Genomic DNA, 11,036 nt, shown 5'->3' on the forward strand with positions numbered 1-11,036 from the left:
AGGTGGGGCCTGGCTGCCCAAGGCCTGGCGTCTGGGACCTTGATATCTCGATGTCTCGACCTTCGGGTGGGGCCTCAGCTTGGCCTCCCTACCAGTGGCCTCACCCAGGGAAGGCTGTGGGGACAGGAATCCCAGAAATGGGCCTCAGGCTGAGGCCGCCCAGCGCCCACTCGAGGCCCCACCCCCATCACCACCTTCCTGGCTGTGGGCCCTGTTCCCGCAGAGAGCCGCCCGCCTGGGCCGTGCGTGAGCCCAGTAAGTGAATTGAAATTGATAGCACGTGTCGGTTTAAGAGCACGCTAATTGCTTCATTTCCCAGAACACTCCTAAAAAGAAAATGAATCTCCCTGTAGCATTTTGCAGTGGGGTGAAGTGACCCTTGTGGAAATCCGTCCAGGCCCCTGATGGGCTGCAGGGTGGAGGGCGCTGGGGCAGGGTGCACCCACCCGCCATCTCACAGGCGTGAGGGAGCCTCCCTCCTGGCTCGACCCTGGCCACGCGCAGGCCGCTGAGGGAGGCGGTGTGGATCTGCTCAGTGGTGGGTGGGGGAACCTGCTCCAAGGTTCTTTGCCCAGGGCTACCTGGCTGGCCCCCGGAGCCGTCCCCGCAGGGTGGCAGTCAGGAAGGGAGGGGGCTTTAGGCAGCGGGCCCTGGTGCCAGCCCCAGCCCTGCCTCTCTGAGAGGTCGCAGAGGTAACACATCTTCTGGAGCCCCACAGCCCCCGCTGCCAGGTGGGTGCTCTGGCTGCCCCTCGGGTGCTACCAGGTGTGAAGGCGGCCACGTGTGATGTGCCCACAGCCCGGACCCAGGCGTGTGATCTGTGAGTGGGGTGGCCATGTCCCTCATGAGCATCACTGCTACTTTGCTGGGCAAGTGGAGTGAAGATGGGGGTGGGCAGCATGGAGGAGGCAAGACGCCAGTGTGGTGTGCGGGTGGGGGGTCCCCAGGGCCTCCGGATCCAGCTTCTGCTCCTTAGCACGTTCACTAGCTTCACAGTTACTCAGTGTTTAGATAGCAGTGGGGCTGCCATCCATCCATCCATCCATCCATCACCAGTCACCCACCCAAGTGTGCTGGCCCATGCTGGGTGCTGGGTGTTCAGAGAGGGAAAGGTCAAGGAGCCCCTAGGAGGGAAAGGGGAGTGAGGTATCTCCAGGCCTGATGGGCCTGTAGGGGTGCAGACTGAGGGCTCTGCTCCGGACAGCCTCTCCCCTCCTCTACTCAGGCCTGCAGGACAGTGTTGGGGACACAGCGCTGCACTGGTCTGCAGCCTTCTTGGGGGCTGGCTCTGGGTCCTCTGTACCCAGGGAGGGAGCTCATGACTCTAGGATGCTCAGCGTGGGGTTTGGTCTTGGAGTCAGAAGACAGTATTTCAGACCCCAGCCTTACCTCTGACTTGTGGGGTGATCCTGGCTCGTTTCTGGTCCTTGGCTCTCGGCGCTCTTGCTGGCCGTGCCCTTGACCTCTGTACCTGCCAACCCCAGGTGTCTAATGTCTGCTGTCTTGTTTCCACAGAGCGACCTGCTGGATGTGAACCAGATCATCAAGGATTTGGCCTCCATGGTGTCAGAGCAAGGAGACGCCATCGGTGGGTACCCACGCCATCTGCCAGGCCACCTGCCCCTCCCCCCGATGTGGGGCTGGGGCGGCTTCTGGGGGCTGAGTGTCTCCCCAGCCCCTCAGGAAGGCCGGGCAAGGGAGACCCAGGCCAGAGGTTGGCCCACCCCTTCTCCTCACTGAGGAGCGCTGGCCCGTGTGCCCCCTGCCCTGGGCCTTCCTCCCCAGCCAGGGGCTCCCCTGGGTGAGGACCAGCTGTCTGGGGGGCGTCAGACTGCAGTGGGTGCCCCAGCGGAGGGCGCTGGGCGTGGCACCACCGTGGAGTGCCGATCCTGCTGCTGATTCACCACGTCAGCCACTTCTCAGGAAACGTGGGTGGTGGGGACAGGGCTGTGCAGGACGAGCCGTTGTCCCTGCTGTTCCTTCCACGTGAGAGCCTCCGCCCCACCAGCCCGGTGCCCGCACCCTGCGGCCATATGGCTTCTCCTGCTACGGCCCTGAGCGCCTGGGCGCCTGGGCAGGAACTCGCCACCCTCTGGCCTAGAAGAGTGGCTCCTGGTCCCCAGAGCCACTTGCCAACAGTCAGCTCCCAGCCAGGACCCCAGGGCTCACCCACCCAGGCTCTCTACCTGTTCCCCGGGTGAGCTGTTGCCTCACCAGGGGCCCCGCGGCTGTGAATAGGCCTCTCGCCTCTCAGCCTGGGTGCCGTGGAGCTTCTGAGGTCCAGGCATGTCCTGTTCCCTGGCGGGCAGCCCGGCCACCCCCCTGCCCTAGGAGGGCGACTGGACAGGGTTGGGCCGTGACGCTGGCAGGCTTGTCCTCGCTCCCACGGGATCCCGCTCCTCAGCCTGGGCAGCTCCAGTGGGGCCGCCCCGTCACCCCTTCACAGCACCTCTTGCAGGACCCCCCCCCCAACCTCTGGCTGGCTGTCTTGGGGCGGTGTGTGCAAAATGCTTTGTACACTCCAGATGGATGCCCCGGTGTCTACAGATGGCCCCTCAGTCCTGCTCCTGGATGATCAGGAAGGGACCGTCTCCCGGTGGGGAGGTGGAGAGGGCTGACCTGCTGCAACCGTGTAGGGGCCCGGCGGAGGGGTGGGCACCTGGGGACCAGAGTAGCCAGGACCCAGGACCCCGCTGCCCCCTGATGTGGGTGTTTCTAGGATGATGGACGTTGGGCTGGGGCCACTGTACCCTCTCCAGGGGGCAGTGGGGGCCTGGGACCAGGAGTCTGGGGGTTCCCTGCTCTCCATGGCCCGTCCCATCTGCTGCCAGCAGCCTGTTGGCCTCCACCTGCCCACTCAGCCTCTGGTGCCTTTCCAGGGTCCAGAAGCAGCCAAGCCACATGCCAGCGAAGCTCCAGCCCCGAGCCAGCCATGGCGGCCCTGCTGCCCGGGCTGGGCTGTGCGCCCCTGCGGCCGAGCTCCCACTCCCGCACCAAGACCCGGAAGCCCAACTTCAGCCCCCAGGAGACAGAGGTGCTGGTGCAGAGGGTCACGCGCCACTACCCGCTGCTGTTCGGGGCGCTGCGGGGCCCGCCCGCCCGGAAGCACCGCGTGTGGAGCCGCATCCTGCAGGCAGTGAACGCGCTGGGCTACTGCCGCCGGGACCTGGGCGACGTCAAGCACAAGTGGCGGGACCTGCGCGGTGTGGTACGCCGGAAGCTGGCCGAGCGGCCCCGGGCCCCCGGCCCTGTGCTTACGCCCGTCGAGCGCATGGTGGCCGAGACCTTCGCAGTCCCGGCTCCCCCGGGCGAGGGCCAGGCCGCAGAGCCGCTGCCAAGTAAGTGGCCCCTTCACCGCCTGCAAGGGGCTTCCAGCGCATGACCACCGAGAGCAAGATTCGGGGAGAGCGGAGGCCCCTTGGCATCTAGATGGGGGCACGGAGGCTCGAAGCCAGGGAGTGCAGGAGCTGAGGCTGAGTCAGGCCGGCCCTGGCCCGGGCTTGGGGGCGTCTGGGGTTGCTCCATGTGACAGGGCGGCCACCCGCCTCCAGAAGCTCACAGGAGCTGAGGTGCAGGTGAACCGCTGGAGTGCTCGTGGAAAGCCGTCACCAGCCCAGCTCAGCTCACCTCCCTGCCCTCTCTGTGCCCTATCTTGGGTGTAGGGGAGGGAGTAGGGGTGACTGCACCCTTCCTCTGACCCCCTCATTGTGGGGGCCCTTCTCCCCGGGTTGCAGCCCCCAGACCAGGCCAGGCCAGAGCGGTATCTGGAGGCTCTTAGCTTCCTAGGGCAGGCTGATCCCCTCGGAGCCCACGGGCCCACCTCCAGGGCCCACCTTTTCAGAAGGGTCTGTGCCTGGTGAAGAAGACGCGGGTGGCACAGTGCCTCTGACTCCGGGGCGGGGCTGGCTCACTCCTGCCGCCTCCAGCGCCTCCTCCTGCCCGCTCCGCCTGCTCCTCGTCCTCCTCCTCAAGACACCTCTGAACCTCGTCAGGAGTGCCCTTCACCTGCTGTCTGCATGTGGCGGCTCCGCCTGCAGCTCGGAGCTGAGTCCTGCTGGACCCTTCCCCACCCTTTCCTGGGGAGCTGCTGGAAAGACTGAGGATGAAGCCAGAAGCAGGACTACCTCCCTCTTGAGGGCTGCAGAGTGGACAGCAGGACTCAGCCTCATGGGGACAAGAAGAGGCCATAGATGCCACCAACAGAGGCCCCAGCAGACCTTCTAGTGGGGGGTCTGTGCAGAGCAAGCCTGGGCCAGTCAGAGATGCAGGCAGACCCCAGACGTGGCCGTGCCCTGGGCTGGACTTGGTCGTGGGCCTGAATGATGGGGTGGGGTGGGGCCTGCCTGTTAGTCCTGGGGAGGCCACCCGCTCTCCTACAGGCATAGCCAGACCTGGTTTTGGGGTGCTGAAGGGCGGGCAGCGGGCAGCATGGGTGTGGCCCTGGGTGCTCCGACCTTCCCGTGAGCCCCCAGCCCTGGAGTGAGGTGGGAGCTTGCAACTGTGCTTGTCCCCTGGGTGTGGTGCTTGGCTCGGAAGGCTTCCTGTCCGCCCTGGTGGGCCAGTGCCCCCTCCGCCAGACCCCGTGGCTCCCCTCCCGGGCTCTCCTCCATCAGGGCAGCCAACCGGCTGGTCCCTTAGTGCTGTGAGCTCTGCGGGGACTGGCCGACACCGTGCTGACGGGTCCCGAGATTTGTTAAATGTGTGAGAGCGTGGGGTGAGGCTGAGGCCAAGCAGGGAAGTGGCTGCAACGCCTGGTTTTGGGGGTGATGGTGGAGACCACAGCTGGAGGCCCAGCCCCGCCAGCGCTTCCCTCTGGGTCGGCACTGGCCCGGAGCTGAGGCAGGATCCCGGCGTACAGGCGTATCCCGGCTTGTAGGGCTGAGGAAAGCCCGCTGGCCGCGTGTAGGGCCCCCCAGGGGTGCCTGTGCCTGGGTTCCCCCCACTTGGACTGGGCTTTGCAGGGCTGCCCCCGGTCAACCTGGAATCTTTGTGACAAGGTGAAGGGGGTGGCCCGGGGCCAATGAGGCATCAGCACCATAGGCCATGTGGTGGGGTGCCCCCGCTTGCCTGGCAGCCCCCAGGGCCCAGGAGAGGGTCGCTGGCCACGAGCCAGGGGTCTGCTTGTACGGTGTCCCAGGGTGGAGCCGTGTGTGATCTGGGGGCTGAGCAGATCTGCGATCCAGCCTGGGGGCCACAGGACATTTGTTCTCTGGGCTGCGTGCACCCTGGCCGCCGGGGGCACTTGCCTCTGGGATGTACACTGCCATCAGAGTCGGGCTCCCTGCCGCTGGGCGCCGACTCGGTGCAGACCAGGGCTGGGCAGTCTGAGGGCAGGTCCCCGCGCAGCCCAGAGCGTGTGTGGTTGCAGGTCAGAGCGAAAAGCCAGCTAGGAGTGTGACCCCAGTGCACGGCTGGCCCAGACACTGCTGCCCGCCAAGCACAGCCACCTCTCTCTGTGTCGGGGCTCCGCCAGGTTATTGCCGACAGAGTCTGGAGCACAAGGTAGCTCCTAGTCACGTAGTTGGTGGTGGCAGGGGCGGGGGCCTGGGTGGGCGCCGCCCTCCCCCCCGACCCCCCGCAGGGCTGGTCCTGCCTCGGGGCAGCTGCGTTCCTTTTCCTCATCTAGGCTGGCTGGAGAGGCACCACGGGAGGCCTGCGCCCCTGGCGGGGCGGCAAAGGCACCCGGCAGGCCCCAGCTCCAGGAGGGTCCGCCCACACCCTCTCCTGGTGGGGAGCACACCCACGGGGCCTCAGGACGCCGAGCCGGGGCGGTTCCTGCCTTTGAGGGGACCTTGCCGGCCTCAGGCCTCGGGCGGCGCCCAGGTGCACAGCTGCAGGGAGAGGAGTGATTTGAATCTAGCCATTTCTGCCTCCAGAGCTCTGAAAATGTGTGAATTTGGAGGCGTGTCTGCTCTTCCTGGAAGAGTTTATTTCACGTGTTACTGCGTCTGATGCAGTGGCAGCAGCTGGTCTGTGCTGAGGGCGGTGCCCCTGGCTGCGGGCTCTCACCTGCTCGTCTGTGGGCACGGGTCTCTTTCCCATTGGTAGGAGAAACTGCATAGGGGGTCCTCACCTGGATTCAAACCCGGTTCCTCCCAGGGTCGAGTGCCACAGTCCTAACTCCCCACTGCCCTGCATGCCCCTCGGTAGTGGGCTGGGGACGGATCTGGTTTACATGATGCTGCCTTTTAACCGCTGGCATCGCTGAGGGAAATCTTCAGGTTTCCGCGGGCAGCCCCTGGACCTCGTCAGCAGCTCAGGTGTGCTGCTAGTGTGACATCTTGGGGGCTGTGTTGACACACCTACCAGGCGAATCCCCTGGTCCCCCACTCAGCCCCGCACGGTAGTCAGAACCGGCTGATCAGGGCCCGGACACCCGTGGCCAGCGCGCAGAGGAGGGTATTCGCAGACCCCGTCACGCTGTCTTCACAGCCGCTCTGTGAGCCTGTGGAGTCGCCCCCAGGGTGCAGAGTTGTAGCAGAGCCAGGCCCGCACCCTGTCTTGAGTGGGCTGCTGCTGCCCTGAGGGGGCACTTCCAGGCTCCCTGCCCTACAGCTCGGCCCGGCCGGTGCCCCATCCTTGCCGCCTCTGCTTCTCTGAAGGCTGGGCTTCCTGCCTGGGCCTCCGAGTGACCACCAGGGGGTCAGATGCTGTCTGTTTCCGCCCCCCGCGGCCCCGGGCTGGGCTCCCCAGGCTCGCCCCCGGGTGACCCCAGGGTCCCCACTCTATAACTGCTTCTGTTGTCTTGATTTGCAGATAGTATTGAAGCCGGCCTTGAGGCTGTGTCCTCACACAGAGGCGGCCAGCGAGCTCTTGGCCGTAGCCTGCCAGCACCAAGGAAGTCAGTGTGAGGGGACGGCCCATGGCCCAGGAGGGGCAGGTCTGCAGGGTCTTCTCTGCGCCCAGGCGGACTGCTATGGGGAGGGGAGAGGAAGGGGCTGCGGGCCCAGGACGGTCAGCACCGCCTCCCGTCTGGTTTGCACCCCCACCGAGGGGGCGGCCTGGGGTCTCTGCCTGCTGGCTCTGCCAAGCGAGAGGACAGGGGTGCGTGGCCAGCTGTGGGAGTGGCCGGGGCTCCCAGGGTCGTGCTGCATCCCCGAGCTTCCCCTGCAGGACGTTCCATGGCTTCTCTCGTTTTTCTCAGAAGGCTTGGGTGGGTCTATCCTTGTCTGCTGCCTTCCTGGAGGAGAGGGCCGCAGAGAGGGCCGCCTGGCCTCCTGTGCCTCCACCTGCCACTGGGCCAGGTGTGGCTCCATGTCTGCCCGTGGCCTGGCCCTGGGCCGGAGCTGGGGGAGCCTCCTCCCCACTGGTTTGGAGCAGGCAGAACTTGACTTGGGACAAGTTGGCTCAGTGAGGACAAGATCAGACCTTTATTTGATACGAGGCCAAGGGCAGCCTCGGGGATCGATGACGGGCCTCTTGACCCACGTTCAGTACCGGAACCCCTGGTGGGCTCAGGCCTGCGTCCATCGAGGGGTCAGCAACCGCCCTCTGCTGGCTCCCTATGCTCACTGGCCCTCTGCTCTGTGCTGCGCCCTGACATGCAGAGATGGACCCCGCAGAGCCTGTTCCTCTGGGAGCGTGCGTCCTAGGGGTGGGGTGGGTGGACAGTCCAGTCCAGTGACACGAGGGCCCTGGCCCGGCTAAGGCAGGGCAGGCTTCCTGGGGGAGCGCCAAGCAGGAGTTGTCCTGGTGGAGAGGACAGAGGCCAAAGGAGGGGCAGCCCAGGTGAGCTCGGGACACCGCAGGCCAGAGTGCAGAGTGTGGGGGCCGTGCCGTTGGGAGTGGCGTGGAGACTGGGGAGAGATGTGGACCAGGTCCTCGTTCCGTGGGGGCTTCAGGACATCAGAGCTGTGCTGGCAAAGGGGACTGTAGTTGCCCTGGGGGGAGGAGAGGTCTCAGGGCGGTGGTCTGGACCGTGCAGGGTCTGTAGGTGGGGCAAACAGTGGGAAAGGGCAGGCCCCCTCCTGGCACCGCGTCTGCTCCCTTCCCACACCTCCCCTCCCTCAGGGAGCCAGGTGGGCAGCGCGCACACGGGACCGGCAGCCGCGAGACTCTGCGAGACCGTCTGAGGTTGGAGGCTGGGCCCACTGTTGGCCTCCCCTTTTGTCTGTCGGTGGCCTTCAGACTTCTGAGGCAGGGGCTGGCCTCACTGACAGCTGGTGAACGCCACACCAGCGGGCAAGCGGGACCTGCCTGCAGGATCGGGCAGAAGCAGGGCTGGAGGATGTCTGCTCAACGCCTACTGCAGGCTCTCTGCCCTAGCCACGGCCCCCACCTGCCAGCACGCGAGGGCGTCAGGCGTGGTCCCTCTAGGGCCGCCCAGCGTGAAGGTACAGGTTGCAACTGACGAACGAGGTAGACTCATCGGAAGCCCAGGGCCCAGCCTCTCTAATGGGAACTCTCCGAGCGGTGGTGCCTGCCAAGGGCCCTCACCTCCAGAAAGCTTCATCTCACCTCGAGAGGGAGCAACGTACTGGCTGGGTGGCTCCTTCCAAGAGCACCAGGGCCGCCAAGTCTGAAGGATCAGCAGGTGCCTGGACCGCAGATTCCTGGACCGCAGAGGAGGGTGTGACCGTGAGGAGGAGGAGGAGGAGGAGGCAGCACCGGCAGCCACCTGCGCCCTTGGACACATTGGGCTCAGAACCCTGGCCCCCTTCCCCGGGGGCCTGTGGCCCTGTCCTCTGGGGTGATGCTGTCATCACCCCTTTCCTGTCGCAAAGCAGGAAACCCTGTGCCATAGATGAGCTGGGTAGGGGCTCAGACCCAGGAGGTACAGCCGAAGTTACCGCCACAGAGTGAAGTCCTCGAGCTGCTGCCACTTCCATGCAGCACGTCGGGAAGTGCCTAGCGATACGGGGCGCCAGCGCAGCCCATGTCTCAGGCCCGGCGAGGTCTCCCTGGGGCCTGGGTTGGCTTACCCTTCACTCACAGACAGTTGGAAGGTTAGCAGACCCTCAGCCAGACTGTCCATTTGCAGATTAGGGGATTGAGGCCCTGAGAAGAGAAGGGCTTTCCCAGGTCACAGCCTGGCGTTGGGGCCCAGTTTGTCGGACTACAAATCCTGGCTCTTCCTGCCGCCCCTTGGGAGGCTCTGCTTCCACGTGCACCCACTCATCCCTCCAGGACATCCGCTGGGTGGGGGGTGGGGGGACTGAGGGCCGGGAGGGTATATACACAAGTGGGTGGATGGGTGAGTGGCTGGATGGACAGAGGTGAATGATGGATGGGTGGTTCAAGGATGGATAGACAGTGGATGAGGATGGATGGATCGAGGATGGTTGGCTGAGAAATGAACAGATGGATGGACAGATGGATGTAAGGAAGGATGAAAGGAAGGAGGGGGATGGGTAGGTTGGATGGATGCTTGGTGAACAAACGGATGGGCAGCTAGCTGAGGGGCTGGATGTGCGTGTGGACACGTGTAGGTGGGCTGGTGGACAGACAGACGGCAGCACGGTGGTAGCATTCCGGCTTGGGAGCCGCCAGGTTGAGTTTCAGTCTCAGCGTTACTGGAGGAAGTCTTTCACCCTCTTTGGTGTCCTGGTGAGGGTGCAGCTGGCCAGCGCAGAGGGGCCCCTCGAGACCCCCATATCTGCACGTGCAGGACCCTGTGCGAGTGGCCCCTCCCGGCCCTCCCAGTCCTGGGCCGTGGGGCTCACGCTTCCTATCTCCCCCTGCTAGCAGACGAGGAGGACGAGGCCCCCAGCTGCCTGTGGCTGCCCCTGCGGACACTGGATGGGCCGAGGCTGCCCGAAGCCGACCCCCTGGACCTCCGAGGAGCCTACCCTGCTGCCACTTCCTCACCCTCTCCACCCGCCTCCCCGGCCTCAGCGCCCCCGGCGGCTGCGTTCCCTGGGGCTTCCCGGCCCTCGCCACCCACCTCTGCAGCACCCCAGCCCTTGGGGAAGCCCTTGGTGGCCGAGGCCTCAGAGTTTGAGCGGAGGCTCCTGGACTCCCAGCGGCGACAGGGTGCCGTGCTGCGCTCCTGGTCCCAGCAGCAGAGCACGCTGATGGCCCAGCAGAACGCACTGCTGCAGAGGCTGGCCGAGCAGAGCCAGAGGCTGGCCGACGGCGTTGAGGCCCTAAACCGGACGCTGGAGAGGCTGGTGGAGGCCCGCCCGGCCCTGGGTGCCTCGCCCCCCATCCCTGACGGCCCCCTTGGGGGCGGAACAGCCTGTGGGCCGGATGGAGCCCCCCAGGGCACCCCCACGGGCCTGGAAGTCTTCTCAGGGATGATCCTGAAGGTGGAGGAGGAGGTCTAGGGTCTGCACCTCCATGCAGAGCGCACCTGTACTCCTGGGCTGCTCTCTGACCCGCGGGGCGAGCGCCGTGGAGCACAGAGCATGGCCCACTCCGCAGACGCCCGCTAGTGTTGCTGCGGGAAGATGCACGTGGGGTGCAGCACCCCCAAACGCTGCCTTGGGTGCTGGGACCCTGGAAATGTGGCTGGCTGGGCCCCAGCATGTGCCCCGAAGTGACTCCTGGAAGCCCCTCCTTCTCCATGGGTGTGTGGACTCGGGGGCTGGGCTGGAGTCATGGCTCTCGGTTTTGTATCTGCGGTTGGACACACGCCCACACACGTGTGCGTCTGCTCCTTGGTACTGGACGGGGCAGGATGCCGTTTTGTACCTGTTGATTTTCTTCGAAAAAGTATTTTTCTTATATAAGCATAAAATAACAACAAAGAGGCAGTGCTGGTAACGAGGGTGATGCTGACGAGCAGATGAGACAGAACCATGTTGTTCTTGTGGGCAGGGCCTCTGCCTTCAGCCCCGCGCGCGGAGCCCTGGGCCCTCCCTGGGTTTTCAGATCCGCCCGCCTGTGGCCTCCTGGCCCTGTACGGTCCCTTGGAGCCAGCCCCGACCCTGCCCCGTTAGGCCTGCAGCCACACGGCTCGGGCGGCCCTCGAGGTCCTCCTCGCCCTGGGTCTCCGCCTCCCCTCTGCCTCCTTCTCCGAACTCATGTTAAAAGCCTTTTCCAGAAGTGGGAGGCCAAAGAACTGGGCAGCATGATGGTCTAGGGCTCCCGGGGCA

General features: G+C 65.4%; 1 protein-coding gene across 9 annotated transcripts in view; it reads left to right on the forward strand.

Annotated features, from left to right (window-relative positions):
* The window catches only part of TSNARE1 (t-SNARE domain containing 1), an 87,392-nt gene extending 76,698 nt beyond the window's left edge, over positions 1-10,694 (forward strand). For 8 of the 9 annotated variants that reach the window (XM_032468196.1, XM_032468197.1, XM_032468191.1 and 5 more), the window contains 3 exons: positions 1,516-1,588; positions 2,880-3,338; positions 9,685-10,694. In XM_032468196.1, the coding sequence (XP_032324087.1) occupies positions 1,516-1,588; positions 2,880-3,338; positions 9,685-10,265 (1,113 nt within the window). In that variant the 3' untranslated portion in view covers positions 10,266-10,694. The remainder of the gene's footprint in view (positions 1-1,515; positions 1,589-2,879; positions 3,339-9,684) is intronic. The other variant, XM_032468193.1, reaches the window with a different exon arrangement.
* Positions 10,695-11,036: the final 342 nt, after the last annotated feature.

The sequence above is a fragment of the Camelus ferus genome, chromosome 25 (genome assembly GCF_009834535.1).
Source record: "Camelus ferus isolate YT-003-E chromosome 25, BCGSAC_Cfer_1.0, whole genome shotgun sequence".
In the NCBI taxonomy this organism is placed as follows: Eukaryota; Metazoa; Chordata; class Mammalia; order Artiodactyla; family Camelidae; genus Camelus; species Camelus ferus.